The sequence below is a fragment of the Thunnus thynnus genome, chromosome 2 (genome assembly GCF_963924715.1).
Source record: "Thunnus thynnus chromosome 2, fThuThy2.1, whole genome shotgun sequence".
Taxonomy (NCBI): domain Eukaryota; kingdom Metazoa; phylum Chordata; class Actinopteri; order Scombriformes; family Scombridae; genus Thunnus; species Thunnus thynnus.
Genome location: NC_089518.1, coordinates 10,035,203 through 10,063,167, shown reverse-complemented (window position 1 = coordinate 10,063,167; position 27,965 = coordinate 10,035,203). Strand labels below are relative to the sequence as shown.

The 27,965-nt window shown below is 41.8% G+C and overlaps 1 protein-coding gene across 2 annotated transcripts; it reads right to left on the bottom strand.

Moving 5' to 3' along the window:
• Positions 1 to 86: 86 nt before the first annotated feature.
• gcn1 (GCN1 activator of EIF2AK4) lies at positions 87 to 27,944 on the bottom strand. 2 transcript variants are annotated; one of them, XM_067602104.1, is made up of 57 exons: positions 27,762 to 27,944; positions 26,697 to 26,799; positions 26,547 to 26,610; positions 26,293 to 26,424; positions 25,769 to 25,877; positions 25,573 to 25,671; positions 25,042 to 25,176; positions 24,737 to 24,914; positions 24,558 to 24,632; positions 24,317 to 24,445; positions 24,175 to 24,225; positions 23,978 to 24,076; positions 23,619 to 23,792; positions 23,349 to 23,501; positions 23,154 to 23,249; positions 22,977 to 23,052; positions 22,119 to 22,278; positions 21,805 to 21,994; positions 21,529 to 21,653; positions 21,155 to 21,333; positions 20,943 to 21,036; positions 20,741 to 20,854; positions 20,436 to 20,634; positions 20,189 to 20,341; positions 19,221 to 19,399; positions 18,832 to 18,912; positions 17,995 to 18,138; positions 17,719 to 17,843; positions 17,356 to 17,545; positions 17,179 to 17,249; positions 16,739 to 16,904; positions 16,402 to 16,596; positions 15,938 to 16,184; positions 15,602 to 15,723; positions 15,201 to 15,315; positions 14,682 to 14,861; positions 13,902 to 14,122; positions 13,719 to 13,787; positions 13,491 to 13,629; positions 13,204 to 13,400; positions 12,616 to 12,758; positions 12,404 to 12,521; positions 12,005 to 12,220; positions 11,695 to 11,859; positions 8,419 to 8,580; positions 8,242 to 8,334; positions 8,003 to 8,146; positions 7,579 to 7,848; positions 7,348 to 7,461; positions 5,914 to 6,144; positions 5,574 to 5,767; positions 4,098 to 4,212; positions 3,587 to 3,683; positions 3,068 to 3,216; positions 2,388 to 2,498; positions 851 to 1,072; positions 87 to 746 (listed from the first exon to the last, which is right to left on the bottom strand). In XM_067602104.1, the coding sequence occupies exons 1-57, from the start codon at positions 27,777 to 27,779 to the stop codon at positions 621 to 623; spliced, it is 8,016 nt and encodes a 2,671-aa protein (XP_067458205.1). In that variant the 5' UTR covers positions 27,780 to 27,944; the 3' UTR covers positions 87 to 620. The 2 variants fall into 2 exon arrangements, with proteins under 2 accessions (XP_067458205.1, XP_067458213.1); XM_067602112.1 differs by having other exon boundaries at positions 23,154 to 23,246.
• Between the last annotated feature and the right edge of the window lie 21 nt (positions 27,945 to 27,965).

Sequence of the window (27,965 nt, the reverse complement as noted above, 5' to 3'; positions counted from 1 at the left end):
TGAAATACCTGTATGTGTGACAAAAGTCCCAGTGACCTCTGACCCCACCCTAAGAAAAACAGCTCTCCAATATTTCACACACTGCATTATGAAATCAAGATCTTTTTATTTTGTATTGCCTTTTTACAACCGTATCACTGACATAAGAATGATTTTTATTCTTATAAGAAGTTGCTTTCCCCCCAAACAACTCTCACACACAAAGTCCAAATAAAACTTAATGAAAGGGGTCATGTTCCATTACAGTGGCGTCATAAATCTTCCAAATTGTTTTGGTAAAATAAGTAAGTGAAAACACACTGATAAGTCAAAACAGAATTGGCCTTGTTCTGAAAGTACAGGAGAGTAACCTACGCATTGTGGGCTAAAATTTAAAAAAAAAAAAAAAAAGTTATAAATTGGGTTTGAAGGCCGCTAAAACAATGAAGCAAAGTAAGGGAAAAAAAAGAGGAATTTATTGGGGAATATGTGGGAAATACAGTCAAAACACACTTCCCATCTCAGCCCTTGTCCATGAAAGGCAACATGGGCATATGTGGTGAGTGTATCTGGGGTTGTCATACAGTGGAGATTTGTATGACATGTCAGTCAATCTTATTTCACGGTTCAGTCCTGCTCCATCATGTTAGGATGGTGTCGTCTATCTCTTCATTGGAGTCCGGCAGGCTGGCGATTTTCTTCAAAGACCGGCGGTGACACTCTGATAGCAGGTCATTACTTGCAGAGTCCAGAATGGCAGTAACAGCCTGAATTGCAGAAAGAGATAAAAGCTGAAAATCAGAACAACAGTGTTTTTCTGAATGCATTTTCTCCATCTGTAACTTCTACTACAGACAGTCTGTAGTCTGACCTGCATGGTTTCCTCTCCTTGGCGGAGTTGGAGCAGGTTGACGATGGTGTGTTCGCTCTGGGCTCTAACGCTCGTGTTCTTGTCCTTGGTGTTGTCCAGCAGACTCTTCAGCAGCGGCTTGATGTGAACAGCCTCCATGGAGGGCGTGGCTGGGTCTCTGAACACCCACCACAGCACCCGCACTGACACCAGTCTGATGTCACTGGACTGATTCTGAAGACACTATGGGGTCATACAGACATCATGCGTCACAACACAAGACCTCCATCTACCAGCACTGTTGAAACAGGCGCTCATCGCAATATTCATCTTCCTACACACTCTCTGTTATGGCCTTATGTTTTTATTTATATCTCCCTGATAACTGATCAGTGTGATATCATCTCTCATAATGAGATTTTAGTGTATAACTGGATGTGTATGCTTTGTGGAATTGATGATTTATGATATTTGACTCAACTGGAGTTGAATTCCATCAATGAATGTATTTTATGTTCCAGTTACTATTGGAATTATCAACCTATAAACTCAAATTTCACCACACTAACATACTATTACTGACCCGATAATTGAGTAAAAAAAATAGAGAAACATTTGTTTAAATAACCGCTTACTACAATATAAAGAGGAGGTTGTACATCAGGTAACAAATGCTGAGTCACTGTTTGTGCTTGGTACCATTAAACTTTAATTCCTTAATGAAAATTAATGAAACAGTTTTTAAAGCAGCATTATCTGATTTTTTTGGGACCACCCTGAAAACACAACACTGACTTAATATCACATTATAAAGTTGTTGTAGAGAACATGTTGACAAACATTTGCTTATTTATTTGGAGTCATGCTATTGGCCGTCCGACAAATGAGAGTCCAGTATTCACTTTTCTCGTAGCTCCGTTTTGGTCTCCACCAACTTTAATATTTGGCTCTTTAGCTACCCTATGATCAGCAGCTAACTGTCTGCCTGCAGTTAGTGGCTGGGCAGGTAGCATAAAGTGAGCTTATTGAAACTTTTTTTGCTGAAAACACTAATGAGAGCAGTGAGAGTGAACCAAAACAATTAAGTTTAGAGCGTAAAATCAAAACAATGAGCTGAAAGACATTAAAACACTGTAGAGCTGAGGGGAACTGCAGAGTAGAATGATAATTCTCTCTCTTCACATTACACATGGTGATTTGACCCATTTTTGATGTATGAAATATTGATTAGCGCAGCTTTAATTTCTCTTTCACACAGAGAGCATGTGTTCTGGGACAGGCTCCAGCTCGCCTGTGATCATAAAAAAATAACCTATTATAAAAATAAATCAATGTTGAATGCTCTGCATAAATCCTAAACCTAAATCCACAAACACCCTATGTAAGTTCAGTTAAACTTTTCATTTTCCAGCCCTATATAATTTGCATAAAGCCTGGGAGAATAGGATGAAGAACTATTTGTGACTTATTAGCACTCACTTCCTCACACATACAAATATAGCAAAAGGGAAGTAAATGGCCTGTGATTATCAGTTGAATGAAACAGTTCCTGCTTTACCTTGACAAACTGTGTGATGATGCGCTGCGAAACACTATTGGCTCCCTCTGTTCTGAGATGATGCCGCATCAGATATCCCATCCCTCTAATCCCACTGGTGGCAATGGGGATCTGGAAGAGAAGCAGAATCACAGTGTGTACTGATGCTCATAAGATAGAGAAAATGTACAAATATTAATCACTTTCATTTTGGAATTATTCTGAATCTTCTATTGAAGAGTATTTTAATCTGTACAATCTGCAGCTCTTGTTTTTTGAATGGCTTGTTCAGACAATAGACAGGTTGGTATGTAATTAGAGTTTCAGAAATACATTTTGGTAAAAATGTCTTATTTGCCTTCTTACTGAGTTAGATGAAAAGACTGTTCCCGCTCTCATGTATGTATGCTACATCTGAACCTGCAGTCAGGGGATGGTTAGCTTAGCTTAGCATAAAGACTGGAAGTAGGAGGAAACATCTAGCCTGGCTCCATCCAAAGGTTAAAATAATCTGTGTACCAGCACCTCTAAAGCACACTAAATTAAAAGTTACAGCTTGTTTATTAAATTTGTGTACAAGCGTTAAAAACAAGTGGCTTTATTCAGGATATTCACTGTAGCAGTGGATATATGTACACAGATAGAAGAAATGTTTTCATGTCCAAAGAGCAAAGGGCCGTTAACCACACCATTCTCCTCACCCTGTCAGCAGTGGCGTTGTTCAAAATAGTCTCTGTCACACTATCACCGTATTCCTTCCCACACAGCTTCTCAGGAGCACACTTGACAGCTATGGCCAAGGCCAAGCTACGACCATGACGCACCATCCAATCCACACCAGACAAGTCCGCTAAAATGAGGGATAAAAATGATTAGCTCATGTGCTCTCAATATGCTGCTGATGCACAGGGAGCAGCAGAAAATGAATAAAAACACACACACACACACACACACAGATAGATTCAGACTTTCTTGATACAGTTATCTTGGACAAATATATCATGAGAAGTGTTACTACAATATCCATCAAGAATACTGTGTTCAAACTAAGTAAAAATACACATTTTTAAACTGAAATAATACTAATTTCAGTCTGTACACCACATGCATTTTCTAACTACAAAAATATGTATTCAAACCTGAAATTATACACGTATATTATTGGCTGAAGTCAGAGAAGAGAAGATGATGTGACAACAGCTTTGCACACAAATACTAACCCAAGACATGCTGAAGTAACACACTCCTCAACTCCTCCTCTGACAGGAAGGCGCACATCTCACCAACACAGCCGGCTGAAGCCATTCGAGTTGCATCCTACATGCGCGCGCGCACGCACACACACGCACGCACGCACGCACGCACACACACACACACACACACACACACACACACACACACACGTTGACATTGTCATTTATTCTCAAACTGACATGAAGACTCAAAGCCACCTTTTTAGAAAACCACATCCTCTCTGCTAACTTCCGTTTTTCTACAGTGATCACAGAAGAAACTACACCACTAAACAGCTCTCTGTGAAATCCGTTCTGACTGCTTATACATTTACACTTTTTTTTTTGTTAATTGTATTATTAAATCTATGATTGTGTCGTTCAAGTATTAAGTAGCTATTATGGGCCTCGGGCTGGAAAAACAGGCGTGTTACCACAGAAAAAAAAAAAAACCTCAGCACTACTTGAAGCTGCAAGGCATCTGCTCCCCCTGTCATACCTCATCATGTCCCAGCATGCCCAGTAATGTGGTGGTGATGTTCTTGCGGATGGCTGGATCCACCTTTGACCCGGCCCCCTGGATGACGAACCTTAAGGCTTGAAGCATAGTCTCCCTGTGAGAGGGTAAAGAACACAACACAAGCATTAGAGATGTAAACCCAATTTCATTTCATCAAGTTCCTTTATTTTATGACTGTGTTTCTTGTGTTAGAAATATGGTGCAATACTGGATGAGCAAATTTTCAAAGTTTATTAATAATTAATGCTGTTTTGAATACTTAAGCCCATATGGAAGGCATGTCCTTAAAGTGTACCAAAAAATGTCCATGATAGCTGGGCAACTCCATCTGCTGAGGAAGATCATGTAAAATGATCAACAGCTCCAGAACAGCTACTGAATGGAGTTTGTTTTGTTAACAGCTTTTTCCAAAACATCAATCTGAATCTATAATCATCATCCCTGGTTATGAAGGAATTTTGACTGAAATATTTACTGAGTAGGACATTTTACAGTTTAAAAATAGGCCTATCTGCCAAAATATATGCTGATACAGATATCTGTGATGTATTGGCCAATAATATCAGCCTCTAGTTAAGACCACACATGTTAAATGTCAAACCACACATTGTTTAAGGGAAGTTTGGTATATTGTTCTAGGGGGTGTGCTTGTCTTTGGCTGTGACCATTTCACAAATACCACTCAGATTTCCATTTAAAACTGCACTAATCAATATTTCAATGTTAATTATGGATCGGATGACTATGTGTAATGTGAAAGGTGTTGCTTGTAGTGTCAACTCTGCAGTTCCAGTTCATTGATTTGGTTTTATAGCCCAGAATTTTATACTGCTTTGGTTCACTCTCACCGCTCTCAACCTTATTTCTAGAAGCAGGAGGCAGCTGTTTTCAGCTAAAACACTCTGATAAACCATGGCACAATTAGTGACGAGCTGGTGAACATACTGAAACATTTAGCAGCTAGAGACCCACGTACGTTCCTCATTAGTTGGTGGAAACAAAAAACAGAGCTAGGAGAGTGAATACTGAAGTGCTGGAAGTGTAAATAGGCAAATGTTTGCCATATAAACTTAATATGATGAAGATATGTTTATGTGTTTATAGTTTGTTGTACTGCCCCCAAGTGACAAATAAAAAATATGCAGGTTTAGCATTATGCTCCCTCTATCTATGACTTTTTTTGCAACGAGTGGACACATGCTTACTTCACAGACACATCTTTCAGACCAATGGTTCTGAAATGATTACCGCCAAAATTATCAGAATTAGAAGAGAAAATTAGATTTCTTATTTTCACAATTATTTTCTGTAAATCACTGGAAATTATCTCTAATGTCATCAAATTAGGGCCAATGATCTTATATGCATTGTATATCTGAGGGTTAATGATATTAAGCGGTCTCCCAAATAATTTCATTGATTTCAGTATCAGTGCTCTACTGTAAGAGTGCACACCTGACTCCTGAATCCTCAGCATTGCGGATGGCAGAGAGCTGCTCAGTGAAGAGTGGGTCAACCTTGGTGTGGATAGAAACCAGTTGGCCCAGAGCCTCAGCAGCCCTCAGTCTCACAGCACGGCTCGAGTCCTGCAGGGCCTTCAGGAAGGTGGTCTGCAGCTGTGGCAGGAAGGGCTTCAGGGCGATGCCCACCTGGGGGAGGAATACAGTCCAGAGGTTAGAGCCAATGTGACTTAGCCTCCCAACTAATACTTCATTCATCTGCGGGGAGAAATGATGGTGTTTTTCAACAGTATTTGGCCATTTAGGTGTCCCATGGGGAGATACAGATAACAGACTTTTGCCAGCAGTAGGGTGAGAGTCTCAAGCAGAGCCGTCTTCACTGTCCAGGCAAAGCGGTCACCCAAGATACGAATGAGCGGTCCAGTGATGTTGACGACAGAGGGCCGTAGGGCCTCGGGGGAGGTCAGTTTGATGACCGCTCCTAGCGCTTTGGCTGCCTCTTCTTTCTGCTCAGGGCTGCCAGTTAGGACACCCTCTCTCAGGACAGGCAGAATACAGATCACACCCTGTGAAAACAAATAGGAAGAACATAACATACAGCATTAATGAGCAGGGCAGCAACAATTATTTCTTTATGAATTATAATATATCCATGTTTTGGATTAAGTAATCTTTTAGTCTATAAAATGTAAGAAAATAGTGAAAAATGTTTCAAATTGCTTGTTTATTCTAAACAGTGAAAAACGAAGATATTCAATTCACCACTATATAAACCAAGAAACAGCAGCAAAACCTCACATTTAAGGGACCATATAATTTTAAATTATAAATTCATTGACTAGTTGTTGATTAAAGGAATAGTTCGAAATTTTGTAAAATACACTTTCTTGCCAAGAGTTTGATGAGAGGATTGATATCAATCTCATGTCTGTCCAATTTTCTTTACCACTTATCCTCTAGGGGGTCACGGAGCCAAGCTCAGCTGACATTGGGTGAGAGGCAGCGTACAGCCTGGACAGGTCACCAGTCTATCACAGGGCTAACATATAGTGACCAACAACCATTTGCTCTCATTTACACCTACAGGATAGTTAGAGTCACCAGTTAACCTAACCTGAATGTATTTTGGTCTGTGGGAGGAAGCCGGAGCACCCACCCAGAGAACCCACGCAGGCGCGGGGAGAACATTACATTACATTAGCTTAGCGTAGCATAAAGACTGAAATTAAATTTGAGGTGTTGCTAGGTGGACTTTTTAACCTCTGGACAGAATCAGGCTAGCAGTGTCCAGTCTCTCATAATTAGTGTACTGACATGAGATTGATATAGATGTTCTCATCTAACTCTCGACAAGAAAGCAATTATATTTTCCTAAATATCTAACAACTGCTTTAATGCTTTTTAATGCCCTGTTGATTGACCAATCAATTAAAACACTGTAATGTTCCAGCACTAATACCCAAAGTGTACAGCAGTCATTTTGAGCTAGCAAACAGCTCGCTACGGTAAACGTTATGTTGCAGGGTTGAACAGACAAATGTGATTGGTATCTGCTGGTTGATACCGCCAGCTAAATAAGGAAGTATGGTTTCTTTAAGTGAGTACACAATTACAGTAACATGTGACATATGGGAACCAGATTCCTGTTCACTGTAGTGTCACGGAAAACTTAAGTTATTTTACAACCTAGTAGCAGGAAGGGCAAAGGAATGACATCATCATGCTGTGAGGAGGTCCCAGTTTTATTGAACTAGGAGGAGCCTTCTTACCTTCTTGGGCAGACAGAAACCGGGCAGGTGCTGACCCTTTACATCTCCAGCTACTGATCTAATGTCTCGATGTAGGTCATCGATCATAGCCAGCTGGCTGCTCGCATCCAGTTTCTATACAAGAAAAACAAGTCTACATTTGCCTTTTGATTCAAAAATAAAGTATGAACTGTGCTGTGTTGTTTTTGCACCAAATTTTGTAAACATGTACATTCTGCCACATCAGCACACCTTGGTGATGGAGTTGATGGTGTCCCAGCTCTGAGACAAGACCTCTGTGTTGGAGTCATTGAGGAGGCGGATGAGGCCTGATAGCAGGGTGCGTGTATGGGCGCTGTAGTCCAAACGGGTGCGAGCAAAGTAGGCATTGAGGATGGTGACGGCAGCCTGTCTGAGGCTGGGCTCAGGGCCTCGTGTGGCCTCCAACAGGTCCTCTATGATGATGCGCTGGCCAACTTCATCCTCCACCGAGAGGATCACCGTTTGACAGCTGCACAGCTCCTGACATGGAGGGAAGCAGGTATTCAGGTATAAAATCAACGTTATCACAAAGTACGATAAAAAACAATTATCCTTAATAACTGATATAATAATGATATGAGGCTCAAACTCAACAGCAGCAGTAGCCATTATGGTCGGTGGATGCTGGTATTACCTGTGCTTCATCCTCTGTTCCCAACTTTCCTTTGAGGGAGGAGAGCAGGGCGGGCAGGATGACCCCAAGGTGACGTGTCAGAGCGTCTCCAGCCACAGCGGACAGGAAGGCCAGCACACGAGTGCTGACAGGAGGAGCAGTCAGCTGGTATGACCAGAGAGAACATTTGCTTTAGTCAGCCACACAGCCAGACACAATAATAAGGCCTAAAGAAGGAAAACCTGAAAGTGAAACTTCACCTTTGGCACCAAGTAAGGCAGCACAGAGCGACTCTTCACAGCCATGACTTGCTTCAAGCCGTCCAAAGCAAACTCAGCTGTCTCCTCATCGTCCTGGGAAAAGACGTTTAATGTATTATTCATTGCTCAAGTCTAACATAAACTGTTTGCTGAATGTTTGTGTCATCGCTTCCTCACCAGCTGTTTGAGCAGGGTCGGCAGGATGTCGTCCAGCGCCTGGTGACCAATGGTTGCGTGGAGCTGCTCGAATGTTTTGGCTGCAGCCTCTCGGACCTCCTCCAGAGGGTCACAGAGAGCCTTCCTCACTGTGGGGACCAGGGACTCAGAGAAGACCAGCACCTACAATAGAAACATCAGTTCAATCAGGTGTCATGTCTCGTACTCCTGGTGTAAACTAGGATTTCAAAATTGACCAGGTTGTGAAAAACATATAAATCTTTTTATTGTATTTGTTTATTTTGGATTTTGAAATGAGAGGCAATATATTTTCACATGGTTAATGGCAAAGGGCTGCACTTATATAGCATTTTTTCCAGTAGAACAAAGTGCTCTACAATTAGCCTCTCATGCATTGTTGGTATCTATTGCCCCCACTCTACTCTTAACTCCACATTAATTGATATCATACTTACTAACAGACCACATAAATACCCTGCCTCTGAAGTTTTTGCCCTTGACATTAGTGATCACTGTCCCATCACCTGTGTCAGAGACACCAAACTCCCTAAATTTCAATCTCAAATTATCACCACAAGAAATTATAAGCATTTCAATCTTCAGGATTTTTTAAAATGATTTGTTCATCTCTGAAATTGATAACACTTTATTACTGATCCTGCATAGCACTGGAAAACCACTTTATAAAAAAACCCATAAAATTAAAAACAGATAAAGTCCTTGGACAACTTTCCACTACCATCCACAACACAGACAAAGCCTGGTCCAAGGCTAGATCCAGTGGCTCCTCTGAGGACTGGTTAACCTTTAGGCAACAAAGAAACATTTGCACCAGCATGATTAGGAAGGCTAAATCAAATTTTTATCAGAAATCTCTCTGTGCCTGTGATTGTTCCACTACACTTTGGAAAAATATAGCATCTCTTAAGAATTCATCATGGTCACATCTCCCACCACAAAACAAACAAGTATCTGGTCATATTTCCGATAGATCATTCATAGTTGAAGCTTTTAATCACAATTTCCTCTCCTCTGGTCTTTCACTGTAGACAATTACCATATCTGTCCAGCAGAGGGAGTCCCCAATCTCTCAGCTTCTTCTGACTACAAATTTTCTTTAAATTTGGTAAGCAATGCAGATGTTCACAAAGCTCTGCTTGGGTTAAAAGCAAGCAAAAACACTGGTGCAGATAATCTTGACCCATATCTTCTTCATCTAAGTGCCCCTTAATCTGTCCACATTTAGCACATATTTTTAATCAAACCTTTTTAACAGGCCTGATTCCAGCTTCATGGAAAAGCACCTTAGTAGTTCCCTTACACAGAAGTGGTGATGTCTCTGATCTCAACAACTACCATCGAATATCTAAACTTCCTTTCTAAGCAAAAATCCTAGAATTATTGGTCAGTTTACAACTACGCACCTTTACTGATTCACTGAACTTACTACAGCCAAAGCAGTCTGGTTTTGCACAATTACAACTGCATTTTCAGTCATTGATAACATTGTCTCCTTCCTGGATAAAAAAAACAATTTTCTGCTGCACTCTTTACTGACCTCTAATGCAAATGACTGAATCATAAAATCCTACTTCATAAACTAGTCTATATGAAGTCGCACTTTACAGAGAGAACTCAAACTGTTGTTGCTGATGGTGCTCAGTCAAGCCCTCTTGCCATCAGAAATGGGGTGCCACAAGGGTCTATCCTTGGTCCACTGCTGTTTGCATTATACATAAATAACATAATTCTCCCTAATCAATACTTCAATGTCCATATTTTGCAGATGATACAATTTTATATGCCCCAGGCTCTATCCCAGCCAAGGCCCTCACTAATCTTCAGTCTGCCTTTGATGCTTTCCAAATATCACTCCTTAATCACAGACTAGTTTTAAATGCAGAAAAGACCAAGTACATGGTATTCTCCACCTCCATCAGTGACTGACAATCCTGCCATTAAAACTTTAAATGGCACCTATATTACTCTTGCTGAGTCATACAAATACTTAGGAATTTGGCTTGACAGCAGACTATCATTCAAGAGTCATATTCAACATTTGACTCAGAAATTAAAAATCAAACTAGGCTTCCTTTATAGAAGTAAAGGTTGTCTGTCTTCTCCCAACTGTAAGACTATTGTTCGGTTAAACATCATGTCTGTCCTTAACTATGGAGATATTCTGTATTGTCATGCTGCCCCATCAACACTTCAGCAGTTAAACCTTGTGTATCATAGTGCATTACACTTTATCACAAATGACAAATTTCGTACTCATCATTGTTCTCTGTATCACACGGTTGGTTAGACTTCCTTACAGACAAGAAGAAATAACCATCTGATGTTATTCATCTATAAAGCTCTACTGCTGAAACTTCCAAACTACCTCACATCTCTTCTCTCATTTAAATCTAGTAACTACAGCACATGATCCAGTAACTACTTAACCTTAGATATCCCTCATGTTCGCATTAATGTTGCAAGAACTTGTATCAGGTACCATGCATCTTTTAAATGGAATGAACTGCAAACTGCCCTCAAACCTGAGTCTTACATTCCTCTTAGAGATTTTAAAGCTTTATTATCTGATGTTTTTTATGATTCTTGTAACTGTTTATTCATTTCTTGTTTATTGTGTAATTGTATTGTTTCTGTCTGCTGATTGTGTTCATGTCTAATGAATGTTTCTTGTTCTCAGGTCTCTCTTGAAAAAGAGATCTTAATTTCAATGAGACTGCCTGACTGAATAAAGATTAAATAAACAAAAATAAAAGGGTACGCAAGCAACTTAGTATTGTACTTACATAAAATTGGGGAACTCGCAATAGACAGATTTTAAAAAGAAAGTTCAAAATCGATGCAGCAGAGGCTGAGACATCTTGACTTTTAGTCCCAATTATGGCTCAAGCTCCAAATCACATCTTTGCATAATGCTACTTGATCCTTTTTTCTCATTAGACCTTCCTTGTCTGGTAAATGGCCACGTCTTTCAAACTCCGCAGGCTCAATTTGTGACACAGGCTTTTTGTAATCTCCAAGATAGCACTGATGACATCATCAGTTTCATCAGAGCCATAGAAGATTTTATATAACCATTTTCACTGGCTGAGCAGCAAATTAACTTTGACATTTAAAATGAGTGGAGTGCCCCTTTCACCATTAACTATTTATGACTTATGTTGAGGGTCTCTCATGCTGAGTATGTTTGTGGTGTCTCTCCTACATGCTTTTAAACTGGCAGAGAAATGTGTGTGTTACAGCGCCTGTAAGACTAACCGCATCTTTGCTGGTGGACTTCATGATCTCACTGAGGCCGATGCAGACACCCTGCCTCTCGTCGCTCTTGTCAGAGCGCAGCCCCTCCTCCAGGATGGGAATAATCTCTGGGAGAATCTTCTCTCCCAGCTTCCTCACCAGATCGCCCAGCGTCCGAGCAGCAATCTGAAAACACACAAACACTTAGGGTCAGCAAAGAAGGGTGCAGGTGATTTCACAGATAAAGGAAAACACAAATACTGTCGACAGTTGCAAACCAGAGAATGTAAAAACTCTACTGAGTGGGTTATGAAGTGAAAAGGAGCCGTACCGTTCTCTTGTCAGGGCAGGTGGAAGCCAAGAAGCCCAGCAAGAGGGAGAAGAGGGTTGGGAGAATCTCTCGGAGGGTTCGGGGGGTGTTGGACACCACAATCTTCCACACATGGAGGGACGCCTGTCGAACCACTAGCTGGGTGTCTGAACGACCCATATAGAGGCCAGAGAGGACGCGGTTACGCCGCTCAGCACCCAGAGCTGAAATAATAGCCTGGGAGGGAAAAGCTCAAAGCTCAGCAATGCTTAAAACATCAATGTAAGTGCAGATTCTTCACAGACCCACACCACACTGCTGTGATGGAGAGGTTAAGTGGGAATAAAGACTAAAAATACCTCCTTTTATTAACTGGATGGATGTATAGAAGAATTGCTGAAGAAATAAATGTGTTCATACTTTATTGGATGCAGCAGTTCCAAAGTTGTCATCCTCAGAGGCCGTTTCTGTGGTCATCTTACCTGTCACTCCAGAGATATGGAACAACAGATCTCCAAGCAGCTGCACAGAGCTGAACCTGCAAACCAACAACAACATGGACGCACAGTTTAGTCAATACAAGGGTGACATTTATTCAATCTCTAACAAATTACTGTGTATGTAAGTGTGACCTGATTCTCCACAGGTCATCAAACAGGCCCTGCTCCAGCTCAGGAAGCAGCAGTGCAATGGCAGTCTCAGCATACATACTGATGATGCGCTGCCCAGCTCGCAGTGCAGTGTCTCTCACATATTCATTCTCATCAGCCAGAGCCTGGTTGACAAAATGGAGACAGAGAGGGTAAGAACTACTGAGCTGCAATGACATGTGATGTGCAGAATGATACACAGTAAGTAAATAAACTGTTTGGGACATTGACTAGTCAGCTTCCAGATAAAAATTAATTTAAACTAAACTATTTTCACACAGGTGATCTCCATCCAATATTTTGACAGTTTTCTGTTGATCAGTGCCAAAATATCTTACAATACATCCACGTGATTCAATATTATAAAACAACAGAACACGAAAATGTCCAAGAGACCCTTTATAGACACTGTATCTATAGCTTGTCTTCAATGCATTCTACCATAAATGATGATTAAGATCATTTAAATAGTGCCTACACCACTGTTGCACTTCCAATAGACAGTTCTAGACAAGAGTCAGGGCTAAGAGGCAAATAACAACAAAACATTTTGAACACAGGAACAAATACCTTGAGAATGCAGGGGATGATGGGCCCAACATAGGGAGTAAACTTGTCTCCAAAGGTGAGGGGCAGGTAGATGAACATCATGATGTAGCCATCTCTGACGTGGGAAGCTATGTCCACCTTGCTGGCTGTCTGCACCACATCTGGCATCAGCTTGTCCAGCTTCTCCACTCCCAGTCCGGCCATCACCTCAGCCAGACCTGAAGACAGGCATCCATCAGTGACTCTTTTGAAAAATTATATTTAAGAGCAAATTGGAAACAACAGCGGGAATGAGTGATGAAACCGACCTTGAGCAGCTCCAGAGCGATCTACAGAGCTCTGCTCGGAGGCCAGTGTCTCCATGAGCCACGGCAGCAGGTCGTCAAAGCAGGATTCACCCATTCCCTTTACCATGGCACCCAGGGCTTTGGCTGAGACTGTACGTACCTGGAGAGGAGAAGAAGAGCAGCTACAGCATGAGTCCCACATACACAAAGCACATATTACTGGGCTCTATTTATCATCATTAAACACACCTCAGGCACCGGGTCCAACAGAGAGGCCTTCAGTCCAGGAATGACACTAGGCAGGTAGGGTGAGAGATCCTATAAACAACGACACATACACAGTACATATTGGTTTATTATAACCAAAATGCAAGCCCACAGAAAACACTGGTTTGAGGGCCTGGGTCACTGTGATATTTTAGTGCAGTATACCTTCTGGTCAGTGAGGGAGTACATGTTGCCAATGATCTGGGCAGCCATCTTGCGAGTGTCAGTGGAGCGATCCTGGAAGGCTCTCTGGACGATGGGCATGATCAGGGCGAGAGAGGGGGCATCAATGAAGTGTACAAACTTGGTGTCCAGCAACGTCTGCAGGCAGGTCTGGGTCCTCCTGGAGGGATCAGTGAGAGCGTCCAGCAGGATGGGGGTAATGGCTGAGAAAGAAACAATATTATCATTATTTCTCATTTTGAGTTTTCAAAACACAAGTACACCAAACATTAGTGGGGAAACATTCCCAAAACTTTACGTACTTGATTGCAAGTCTAATTTTATTCATATCTGGCATTTTTTTCAATACATTTCTGGTAGCTGCTCACTAAATTACTCTTACTGAATTTTCTCTATGGAAATGTCAAAATACAAAGTACAGAAGAATAGTTCTGATTATAACCCTTAACCTTGTTGGACTGCATTATATTGTATGTTGTGTATGTATTGCATGTCTATGAGAATCCTCAGTGCAAATCTGGGTGAATATGGTGGTATTAAACTATGAGTGGGCAACCTGATAAAAATCTGTTTTGAATATTGTACAACTAACCCTGTAACAATTTGAAGTGGGCATACGAACACCCTGAAATTGTCTCACCATACAGGGAAAAAAATGTTTTGTATGTTTTTAAAGCCTTCTTGGGTCCTTTAAACATTTTTGAAAATTTTAAAAGGACACAAAACTCCTGTGGTAGCAACTCTGATTCTCATGAGTTTTACCAAGAATTTCGGGGTTGCGGATGACGGAGCCGATCTGTCGGAGGGCTTGCTGCCCGGCCTTCTGCACCTTCACATGGGAGTCAGTCAGTACCTCAGTCAGCTTGGGTACGATGCTGGGCAGACAGGAGGATAACTGCTTGGGTGCACAGAAAGCCATGGCACCCAGCAACTCCACCGAGCCTAAAAGAAAGAGGAGGGTGATTCACGGGAATCCACTGTATGATGGGACAACTTATTCAATAGTGACTGACTGTACCGTCACCATACTGGTATCTAAAAATGTATAGAATGAAAATTTATTACCCAGTTCTTCATAACTATTATCACAATCAACAAGACAATAATAATGTATCTTACAATAATTCCAAATGGCATTATAATCTCAAAGAGTGACAAGATAAGAGTGAATATGTAGTACAGGAAATGTCTGTCTCTGCCTGGAGAAGATTAAATAGTTTGTCATCACGTCAGTACATTCCCAGCTTGCCTAGGAACCCTCTCCTTATAGGTGCTCCTTACCTGCTTTAGTCCTCCAGGACTCCTCCTCCAGGGCAACCAGCAGAGAGGGGAGGACCAGCTTCACACCGTGGGCGCTCAGGTTCCTCATGACAGCCTTGGCACAGTCGTCTGCAGCCTGGTGGAGGTGAGAGGAGGGGGGCTCAAACAATTTTCACACAAGTTCCGTGACTGATTGAGGACAAAAATAATTGAATAGTTTTATGTTGGGCTAACCCTGTTATGTTTTAATGTAGATGGTGTGAAACACCGGATGGTGCAGAAAGACTAATAATTTAGTGTTATTTAAGTGTTATTTTGTGTAGTGTCATTTTGATGATAAATCAAAATTATATTCTTTGAGAAGGACGTGGGATAATTTGAAAAGAGACAAATTGCCAGGAGGAGAAGATGTGCCGGCTTACCTCTCTGACATATTGGTTTCCGTCTCCAAAGCAGAGCAAGAGGTGTGGGAGCACATGGACCACATACGGCTCAAACAGCTTCCCCAACATGTTACACAGCATCTCAAAGGCAAACAATGCCCCTGGAAGAGACAAACAGCTGGTCAGACTTTTTAAATTTCTGTCCTACAAGGTCTTCCTGTTGCTGAGGTCTTGAGTACCAGTAGATGGTGCCTCCTGGCGGTCGTGTGGTGGATATATTGAAGAAAATGTAGTCTGACATACATAATATCTGCAAAATCAGGTATAAACTGATACAAAACCCAACAGATCAGTGGTTGTATAATTCTCACTAACCTTCCCTCCGTCTGAAGTTTTTCTTGTCCTGGATGGCGTCGGTCAGTGTGGTCATGATGTCCTGCTGCTTGAGCGCCAGGATTCCAAGTCCTTTGACCAGGCCAGCCAGTCCGTACGCTGCTCCTTTCCTCTCTGCATACTTGTCGCTCTCCAGCAGCAGCTGCAGCAGGTTCCTTACAATCCCTGCAGCGTCTTCCTTGATGGCAGGTACTAAAGGAGGTAAACAGCTGGCCACAGATTCCTGGACCTGCATGAAAAATAACAAACCACATGAGATAATGTGTTGTACAGTATGTTTCATGTGGTTTATAACTTCATTTTTTAATCTTTTCCCATCATTTTTAAACATTCTGCTATTTACTTACTGAAACTCTTAAATGTTGAACACTCTTTACTTATTGAAACTCTTAAATGTTGGACACTCTAATCAAGTGTGGAGCAGAGAAGCAGGATGAGTTGCTTACCTGCTGTGAAGGTGTAGAGAGTGCTGTGATCAGCTTGGCCACAATGGGTTTGACCTTGGGGTCATTTTTGTCCAGATGTTTGGCCAAAGAGCCCATGAGAATAACAACGCTCTGACGGACAGAGTCGTAGCTGGCGTCCTGGGGGGCGTTCTTCAGAAACTCCTCAAACACTGGCAGCAGGGAGCTCACATTGTCCTGTTACACACAGCACATATTTCATGCACATGGACAGCAGAATAAATAAAGATATATATTATAAAGATATAAATGCTCATACGATACATGTCTGAAATGTATCTGTGTGTTTATGCAGTGAAAAGCGAGCAGTGAGCTTTACCTTTCCATGTGTGTTGAGAGCTGAGAGGGCAGCATCCAGCATGCAGCGCCGCACTTCAGTGTGGCGGTCGTTCAGAGCATCAGGAACAAAGAAGAGGAAGAGAGGGGTGACCTGAGATTCTTCCAGGTACTGGGACAATTTGTTCAGAGCCAGAGCAATGCCACACCTGATGGAAAAGTGTGTGTAACAGAAGAGCTCAGTGCACAAGAAGGAACATAAACATTTTATTTACAGATTTTTAGAGTTTCTTGTACTCCCGGTTATAATAGGATTTGCTTTCAAGGCAATATCTGACATATAACCACTAAAGCAAACTCCCAGGACTGAGAGAATTGTATGATCTGTCTCAAAATGACAGATGAATGTAACAAGCTGGCTGCAAAGGCTGCGAGATTCTATCAGATCAATGTCTCTTTAACGCTGTTGCTAGTCTTTCTTACCTGGCCTCCCATTGGTCAGGTGGAGCTTCAGAGATGACTCTGCCCAGGGCATCCAGCACAGGAGGGGGTCTCTTTAAATTAAAAAATTCATATATTTTTTTATTCAATCATCCTTTGGTTATTGAACACAGATCCATCCATTAGTAAGAATGTATTCACAGGTTGGCAAGGTCTTACATAAAGCTTCTGGTGGTAGAGCTCAGTGAGCTGGCCGAGCACTGTGGCAGACTGGTCTCTGTACTGGGACACAGCACTCGACAGAGCTTCAGCCGCAGCAGAACGGACGGCCTCCTCATGGTGGGTGACATCTCCAATCAACAGTGAGCAGAGGTCAGGGACCAACTCCAGACCCAGAGACTCCCAGAGCCTGAGGAGAAGGGAGAAGTGAAGAATTTTGCTTAGCTGCTATTTTTACAAATCCTGAGCAGTTTATTATAAACACTTAGACACTCATGCAGGGACAAATGGGTTATAGTACAAAATGAGCACTCAGATGACGAAAGGAGCCAAAGAAACATCAGAAAACCCCAAAACACATACTTTTCAGCCAAGGCTCGTCCCTCCTCCTCAACATCAAACCTGGCAACCCAGAGCCTGCGCAACAAACTCAGTCCGCTGGCCTCTGTGCTGTCCGTAGGCAGAGCAAACTCCATCTCCAACAATCCCTACGCACAGAGACATTCAGTGTTAATAGCTACGGAGAAAAACAGCTGAAAACCATCAAATGTGGTGACTTTCCCTGTCTGTAATAAACCTCTGTTTACTCTTCCTGGTGATAGGCCAAACAATATTAAAATGAACTAATCCGAAGCTAACCCTGAGAGCAGCATCACGGACAGAGAAGCAGGGTGAGAGGAGTGCGTTGAGCAAGACGTCTATCTCTGACTGCTCTGCTACAGTGCAGCCCTCTCCTCCTCCAGCACTGGCACACAGCGCAGTCAGGCATTGAGACGCCAACACCTAAAACCCAGAGAGTGAAAAGTTTCATATCACAGGGAAAAGCAACAACATGGATTTTTAAAAATGTTTTTACTCCAAACTCTTGTTTAGACCTGCAATAACTGATTTCATTGCCACTTCTGGGCAGCGGCAACAAGCTGTGAACACAACACTGACATTATATTACCTTTCAAGTTGATGTGGCAAACTTTGTTGCCTATTTAAACATCCAACAGACATGGAGCAACATTTGGAGTTGTGTTTCGGGCAACAAGGCCACTGTAAGTCACATATTCCCTCTCCTTTTAGCTCTGTTTTTAATCTTAACCAACTCTGGAGGGAAATATCTGGTTCCTTAGCTGCTAAATGCTCTGATATGTTCACTGGCTAGTCCTAACTTTGTCTGCCATTTAGTACTGGGCAGGTAAAGTACAGTGTGTCTTTAGAGGTTTGTCTCTAAAAACAGCCGCCTGCTGCGGCCAAAAACAATGCTGATGATAGAGAATCCAAATCAGTAATGTTGTAGCCAGAAAATATTAAATAAATATTAAATAAAATGCATGTATGGATATATACTGTATAGAAAACATTGCTTTATCATTAAGATGTCAAATAGTAAGGCTGAAATCTGGATAAATCAGTCCATCAACAAGATAAAGTAAATGTCTGAATTTGGAATGAAGTGAAACTATGTTTGATAAGTGTCTTGTTTACCTGGAGTCTCGGAGTGGCTGTGGAAATAATTCTGGTCAGTAGCAGCAGCATGGAGACACGTGGAAGCAGTTCTGGGCCGTTCTGAAAGTAGAAAAACACATAAATCCATTACACTACAAAATAAATGGGAGTAACTGTCACATAAACCTCTCTCATTTTCTATGCCATTTATTTTTATAGAGCAACGGCTCTACTTAATAGCTGTCAACAAGGTGCGCAAACACAAAAGACAGCTATGTAGCAGACTGTGTAAATAAATGTTGCAGCATGTCTCTGCAGAAAGCTTTTTGTTTTTTTTTTTAAATCAATTATTATTTCCCCATCATCTTTCAGTGCAAGTCAAGAGAAGACAAAAGAAAATGGGAAAGAGATGAAAAGTTTGTCTCTACCTCATCTATGGTAGTGTCATCATCTGTCTTAGCCCGAAGCTGGGAATGTTCGTTGATGATTTGCAAGGATCTGGTCATCAAATTCTCTGTCTCCTCAGTGCTGCCTGAAGACTCCCTGAGCGTGGCGTTGAGAAGAGGGAAGCAGACGGAGAAAGCCGGCGCAGACAGTCGAGCCACGTCTGGAAAAAGGAAGAAAGCAGTCAGTATGCCAGAAATGAGTCAGGTGTCTTATTTTACATTTTAATGACAAATCGTTGGGATATTTGCTCTTCTGCATCTCCTGCACTGCAAGATCTCATATTATCTCTTATAAATATTGGCTAGATGTGTATCAGACTATTTACTTCAAAGTTTTCGTTTGAAATACTGACTTGATTTTTTTTTTGGAATATTAGACCATTTACTCAATATTTCCATAATAGATTATATTGTTCTTGTCTTCACTAATAGATAAGTCTTGTTTTTCTTCAAGGTTATGAAGATATTTCTAGATCTGATATGGCACTTGGACTGGTTATTGACTGATCTGCTTCCCCTACTTGAACTTTTCTTGTTGGGAAAAAACGCCCATCTAATCTTTTCTAGAAATACTTTTCTATTTATTTTATTTTTTTCCCCATTTGTATTCTGCAGATTTTGACTTGCAGATGCTTTTATAAATCATTGACAAAGGTCCATGACCAAAATGCATCTCTAATAAACTCTGTGCTGACAATATGCAGGAATTCAGCATTTTTTTTTCACATGATTTTTGTCTACCAGCTGTGCATTAGGAAACACTCCTTAAAGTAAGTGGGAAAAGGGACAATACAGTGAAGTTTCTGATGGTCTGAATATATTCAAACAATGTTAAACACTCAATATTAGCCAGAAATTGACATGATTTGTAAAAAAAAGTATGCATATCTGTCTATGTGTTAAGTTGATATTGTAACTGTCAAAAACCATCTGAAGCTTTGTGTCCTCACCACCAGTCTTGCCCTCTCTCTGAGGGACAGTGTGGTTGTGCATCAGCAGCACAGTGCGGTTGGCTGCTGTGTCCAGGTCCTCCTGTCCCCAAGCCTGGTCCAGATCACACTCTGGCTTCAGCAACCGTAAAGTCACATGTCCCACAAGCACAGCTGGAAGAAAAAAAAAAGAATGATATAAACTTATGCTGCTGGGACAAAGCTGTGTCTATCAATGTAATACAATACACCAAGACATGTTGTGTACCGAGATGGTGGAGTTGTTGGGGCATGAGGCAGACTCCGATGTCCAAGAACACCTGCTGGATGCATGGAGCAGCCAGAGGGGACTTCAGCAGAGGCGTTAGGACCTGGAGGATGGCGGGGAGCTCCCTGGTGATCTGAGGTGGTCTCTCTATCAGAGTGGCTTCCAGCAGACCCACCACACTCTGTAACTCCACATTCAGCTGGGAAAAGCAAGAAGAACGCCACAGGTCAACGAGGAGAAATTAAGAAAGTCACACCTTGGGACTTGGTTTTAGAAATATCTTTTTGGTAACTTTGCTTCCATACCCCTTGAAGTCTCTTGCGAATAGAAGACTCCTTGTCAAGCTGGGCTTGCATCATTTCCTTCTGCTTGCTGGTTAGCTGCACTTCATCTTTGATGCCTTTTTTCTTTTTCATCTCCTGCAAGATCAAAGAAATTAAAACATTTAAAATATTATTCAGACATTAACACCACTGAAGAACATCACTGATAATAACTTCAAACTACCTCCTGTAACTCCAGTTCAATGATCTGTTCCTTGTAGGAGTAAGCCTTGTTCTCTCTCTTCATGTTGACCTTCTTGGTGCTTTCCTTCTGGGCACTGGAGCACATGCAGAGAAGGAAGACAGGAGTAAATGAATGCCAGAGAGACAATAGAAAATGACACAGATTTCTGTTGAGTTCAGAAGTGCAGAGTGTTAGGAGAGGTTATCTGTTACCTCTGAATGATGCTGTTGTCGTACAGTACTCCCTCAGGTGTGCACATGATGGCGTACTCTTCCCTGGTGACATTAAGTAGAGCAGGTTGGGAAAGCCCCTCAGTGACATGACTGATAACCCGCGGTAACAGCTTGTTTGGGGAGAGGCTGGAGAGGGCACCAACAGCATTTTTCACCGCCTGAGGAGAAACAAATGACCACTAAACATCCAGGTATCATTTAAAACACATCACTAAGAGCTAATAACCAATGTCCTTATTTGAATTCCATTTTTTCTTTGCTTATTTATCTTTTAAACGACCTCAGTTTCTCCCCAACAGTGTATATAAATCATATGTAAATGCAGTGTAAGGAGGTGTTTGTTATTGTGAGACCTGGTTGTCTGCGTTGACCTCCAGCAGATGTGGCAGAATAGCCTCCAAATTCTTCTCTATAAATTCCTCTGCTTTTATGTTCATGGAGGAGAGCAGAATCGGCCACAGGCCACGGCGAGCTTCAACTGAAAGAGTTACACACAGAGTTGACGAGATGTAAAACATGGGAGAGAGCACCGATACACTATTCCAGTTTTATTAAAACTACAAAAACCTGGTGTTGGAAGGAAAGGAGTCATTTTGGTAAATAAGTAGGCAGCAGATTCATTCTCATACCTATGGATGGATGATGAGTGACTATGAGGATTTCCATGGCCAAGTTCTCTGCTTCATTGGAGTCACCCCATTGGCTGGCAGTGGAGCAAATGACACACAGAGCATCCAGCAGGACACGTGGAGGAACGTAGCTGCGGCCCAGCTCACCCAGCTCTCCTGACTCTGACAACAGGACGTCCTGGGGCAAAACCTGACAACATACAAAAACACTTAGCAACTGTTCAAGGGAGCAGGATATCTACCAAACATGCAAATGTACAATTTCACATTATGAGTAAATGTGGCTTAATGTTTTTAAGGTCTAGGGCCTGTACTTTGTGTTTGTTGATGACCACTTGGAGTTCTCCCAGAAGACCGTGGGCAAGGCTGGATCCGCCCAGGGAGGAGAGCAGCTTCTTGACAGATTGTTGTGCCCGCTTCCTCACACGCCAGCTCCGAGACAACAGGACCACAACTGTGGCATGGTGATACATCCTACGTGTGAGAAAATTGACTTGTGATTAAAGCTCTACAGGATCAAAGTAAATGAAACAAATCCATGATCAAAATGTTGTATTCTGCATTTTTCTGACTGTATAACCATAACCAACTTCAGCTCTGTCACAGAATGAGGTTCATCTATGTATCATTTATAATTATTTGGTAATAACTGTATTGAACCTGTAGTGCATGTTAGGACTTTCTTCACATACAGTGTTTTTATGTGTACCTACAGTACAAAAGAAAGTCGCATTGTTGCTATAGGATGGAACATATCTGGTTTCTCATAAATTCACATGATTAAACACATTGATAAACCACATTTTAATATATATCCCATAAAACAATGTTCAAAGTTAATCAAGTTAATGCTAAAAGTAAAAACTAGTGTACACTACCACTTAAAAAAGCACTTGCTTGTAACTGTGTTTGCATGCTCATGATGGCTACCCTGAGTATCCTGCATTATTTTGATGAGCTGATTATGCACATTTGAACTAACAGCAACAACAATGGCAAAGAGATTTGAAGAGGGACTACATTTATAATGCAGCAACTGCCACTTTATGTGCTGTAATGTCAACATTAACAATAGCTGCTTGTGTAAGCATTGTTGAAATTGAGTACACACGCGCTCTGTGACATTTTCAGGAGCAAAACACTCTGTATGGTAAAGAAAAGGTCAGACTCACTGTGATTTGTTGGTGTTAAGCCTGTGGGCATGGTCCAAGAAGAGCCTTTCACAGAGCAGCAGCACTGTGAGCAGAGCTAACGACAGAAACAAGCCATTATTTCATTGCTTCACATTTTAAAAATCACTCATGAGCCTTTAAGCTGATGATAGTGAGATATTTTGAAAACTGCCTCACTTTCTTCATTGGCCTGTGAGAGGAACTTCTCTGTAGTGAATAGCGGCTTCCTCTCATCTAAGACCAGGTTCCAAAAGCTGGAGAATTTAGCTTCTGCTGAGACAAAAAAGACAAAAAAAAAAAATCTTCACCACCTCTGATCCTTGTGTTCCAAGAGTTCTCCAACAGGCTCCACAAACAAAAAAAAAGCCTCACCTGTCTGTGTGTCCAGCAGAGCCAGTCGACTCAAGAGAACAGAAGCTGCAACACCCTCTGCAAGCAGGGCATGCTGGGAGTTTTGTGCCGCAGCCTTCTCCACAGTTTGGAGGAGCAACGGCATGAGGTCTGAGGCCTGGGCCACAGTGTCACCTGAAAACCAGCAAATAAGGCAACAGGTCAGTTTATTAGAAACGCACGTCAAGTGTGATTTCAATTCAATATCAGAATCTGTACATTCAACATGTAGTGGCTCCTGCGTGGACTGACCTTTGAAAGCCCCAAGCATGGCCTGAAGGTAGGCATGTCGAACCAGAGAGGTGGAGGTCTTGAGGGTGAACGCCTTCTTCAACCAGTCCAGCAGAGCGGAGGGAACTTCCACTGTGAGGCGACTGCTCCACTGGGAGAGCACAGACACCGCATGCACCAAAGTTCCCTCATGAACTAAATACAACAAAGAAAAAAGAAAAGTTAGTATTTGACTAAAACATTATGCTATGGCCAAAGACATAAACTTGCATTATGGGTTCATCTTGTGACTTCTAAAGATAATTTACTTAAAGTCATTCAAACCTTATACAGTAGGACAGGGAGAAGAGGAGGAAAGAGCAATGAAAGTGTGATGATACCTTCTTGCTGTAAATAAGGGATGAACATCACAGTGACTGCAGAGCTGAGAGTCTGGCTGGACGTTCCTGACACAGCATGATGGCTGCAACTGGCAATTCCTACAGTAAAAAAATCGTCTGGTATAAAAGTGTCCGTTTGCAATTCTATCTTAATGAATAATAATTGCATAATTAAAACTGTTGGCAAAGCCTCTTACCTGACAACACACTCATCTTTTGGGCGACAACTGTGAGCTTTCCCTCAGAGCCTGCAACCACAAACATTGCACATTACGATATTTGTCATACACAACAATCATGTGTCAGTTGACCAGTTATAAGGGAAATTAATTGCTTCACCTCCAAGGATCTTGAAGAGGTGTGTGACGATGTCCTGCACAGCGGTGGGGTCACTGCACTGCTGGGCCAGGTTCTGCATGGCCTGCACCGCCTCCTCCATCAACTGGGTGTTGTTGGCTTTCAGCTGGCCTGGAACGCAGACCACAACAGACATTAAATACCGAGAAATGTTCTACATTGATTAGAGCTTCTCATTCATTTTTATTTTCTATATGGAAATTAGCATGCATTAAAGTCTTACTTGCTATGGCCTTTCCTATATCCATGGCATACTGACTGAGATCTAGGGTCACAGTGGACAGCAGGCAGGAAATAGCTGGTAAGAGATAAGACAAGAGATCAGAGCCGGTGTGTGAGAGCTGCCTGAGAATTAATCAGGTGAATATTAAACATTTTGCTCAGAAAATAAAAGCGTCTCACTCTGCATGGCATTCTCTGGACTGCGGAGCATTGTCTTCTGCAGAGTAGGCAGCAGCAGCTCCTTGAATTCGGAGTGGGAGACATGACGCAACAGGGAACCGCTTTTGTCCAAAATGTGCTGTTGAGGTTTTGTCTTGCTCATAAGGACAGACTTGATGTACAGATCCAAAAGGGCACTCTGGAAAAACAGTAAACAAAGTTATATGAGCACTGCAGCCACAAAATATATCTATCCGAGAAAAAAAACATATGAATGCACTGATCAACAACATCAGACTAAAAATGCGAACTTGAAAAAAACTCACCTTATGCTTCTCGATTGTAGCTTTGTCTTTCTGAGCTGTGCAGAAGTCTAAACACACCCCCAGCATGGCCAGAGTAGTAGGGCTCTGGTCCAGACTCAACAGAGTGCCGATGTATTGATCAACCAGTCCAGGGTTCTGGTGAAAACAACAACATGTCAGAACTTTCCAGCAATTATGCGTATATGTTCTTAGAACATGCATTAGGATCCGAGTTGGATTAAATATAGTGCCAGTCAAAAGTTTGGAGATACTTTCTCATTCAGATAAAGGGGAAGATGAGTCCAAATGTTTGCCTGGTACTGTATGTATATAGACCATTATCATCACAATGTCTTTTGTTATTGGACTTTACAAGCCGACAACAGCAACATGTTCTTGACCTGCATCGCCCCCAATACTCTGATTTATTTAGTGATTTAGATCAAGTCAATGACCGAAGTGAAACAAAATGACAATTCAGTCTGATCAGGCTGGAGCAGGCTCCTTTTACGTCAACCTGTGTCTTTTAGTGCTGGTGTGTTCTATACTCACCTTCTCCCAGAGGTGACTGAGATTCTTGAGGCTTGATTTCCGAGCCATAGATTTGGCTCCACCCACCACCTCAGCCACAAGGAGGCTCTGAACCTCCATCTAAAAGATGAAGGCAGACAAAGCATTAACAGGATTTTTCACAGACAATAATAATATCAATGATGTCATTTCAATTTTAAAAAGACAGTTTACTGACCATTTTCTTCCAGATGGCTCCTTCTCTTTTCTCTGGCGTAGAAAACACAATGGGCACTAATAGGCAAGTCCAAGACAAGCCGATGAAGGCGGCAGAGCCTGTGCTTTTACTGAAAATATAATATGGCAAACATGAGAGGGAAGAAACAACCAGGATAAAATGAAACAAAGAATAGGTTCCTAGACACACACACACACACACACATTTTAATTTAATCTGTAGTCTGTTTTTTTTTAAATGTTCCTTTTTATGCAATGATACATCTGTTTTTAGTTCCTGTTTTTTAATTAGTTAACAGCAGTCATATCATAAAAACCATACATTTCTTGCCTGTCAAAACAGTTAAAAACAAAAGAAGTCTAATGCTGACAGTGCTATGATGATGGGATTTCAGCTATGGTGTGGATCAATTTTCTTCTGTAGGTCTGTAAATGTATGTATTTATTAAGTGCTGCAACTACTGTCAAAAATGATGATCTAGATGAAAAAAAAACAAAACTTGAATATAAAGTTCAGAGCCGCACCTGGGCTCTCCATGTTTGCTGATGACTCCACTGTTCAGAAGGCAGTGGAGGAGGCTGGTCACCAGGATGTCAGGCTGACTGTCAGCCAGCTGGGCAATGACAGAGAGGAGCTCTCTGCGGGAGGCAGCATCTCTGAAATACACACACATCCACATGTAAACACAAAGGATACAAACACTAAAAACTAGAACATTGTGTGGGATCATGCTTTTGTGTTAAGTATGGTTTTCTAGTGACTGAAAGTGGCCACCTACCGATATCTGTGTGGAGTGAGACAGAAGAGCTTGCACAGGCCTTTAATGGCAGGCTCTGGTAACTCTAAAATAGATATTTGATCTAACATTAGTGTTGATTTTAAACCAAAGATTATTGCGCAGCAAATGAGATGACACAAAATCCCTCACCTTTACCCTTTGTACACCGTTTCAGCTCTCCGAATATCTCCTTGCGCTCCTTCACACTGGCTGTAGTCACTTTTAAGGCAAATTTCTTCAGCGTGTCTGAAACCTGGAGTAAAAGTCACAGTTAGTAGGAAAACTGGTCTGCTGGTCTACTGATAGAGTAAATGGCAGAAATAGTTGCTTGTTCTGTCCAAACTACAGTCCAGCATCCACAGGTGTTCAGTGCATGATCATATGGGAAAAGGGAGGGCAGCAATTTCTTTCATTTTTGGGGCTGGAACTATGGAAAAAAAACTGGATTTGATTTAAAAGAAGATTGTCAATCAACCATTCAATGAATTGACTAGTCGTCTCAGCTGTAGTTAGTATGTTTGAAAAAACCTATAAATGTGTCAGTTTTATGTTTTGTCTAAAGCGTGCTGTGTGAGGAGAATATTGTTTTAAGGAGAGAAAAATCTGAGAGAAAAGGGAAAAAACATTTTTTGTGAATCTGCACCTTTGCAAAGAAGTAAACAGTGAAGGCTGAACTTTTAGATCAACTGGTGGTCGACAAAGGGATTTCCAGTATCGTTAACACTATCACTGTGTCAGCAGGTTAATCTGCTGAGAATTTGAACCACTCAAAACAATTCAGCTAATAGCACACGGAGGGCGGTGCTTCATCTCATCACCTTATAGGACTGTGTGGCAAGCTTGGGGAATGTAGTCTAACTAAAGTTAATGACGGCGAGTTGAAGCACTTGGTCAGTTAGTTAGAAGACGCTACTATCATAACAAGCCTTCATCTCGCTTCTCACTGTGTTTCGAAAGCAGTCCTGTGTCAGTATGAGCAGGTTACCGTCAAACACAGCAGCTGCTCAGTCTGATGGAGTCATACTCTACGTAGCTCTCAGCTAACGGCTAATCAGCTATGTAACTGTTGGTTTCCGCTTGTGTTACTCATTAAACGCCGAAACACACCACGATGTTAATATAGCAGCACTCAATATACCACGAATTTGGTGTCTACAATACTTAATTACTATTCTGTACGCGGAGAGCGTGTTATCAAAAACCAGCCACACAAACCTGCGTGTCCGCTGCCATCTTGCCGGTCCTGATGCAGGAAGAACTTGTTGACGTCACGTCCGGGTCACAACTAATCAAGCGCCCAGGAAGACCGCCAGGCTTTGAAGCCAATTTGACTAAAGCTTTTATAAGTCTGAGCTCTTGTCTGTACTTGTGTTCTTGTGAAACGTCATCAGTCGCAAACCAAGTACTGTTCGCGATATT

Excerpts from the sequence above, each read along its gene's own strand:
- gcn1 (XM_067602104.1), bottom strand. Across the intron at positions 17,250-17,355 it reads TCTACCACCAGAAGCTTTAT|AGACCCCCTCCTGTGCTGGA; the intron begins GTAAGACCTTGC and ends TTTAATTTAAAG. Across the intron at positions 8,147-8,241 it reads TGCCTTACTTGGTGCCAAAG|CTGACTGCTCCTCCTGTCAG; the intron begins GTGAAGTTTCAC and ends TGGTCATACCAG.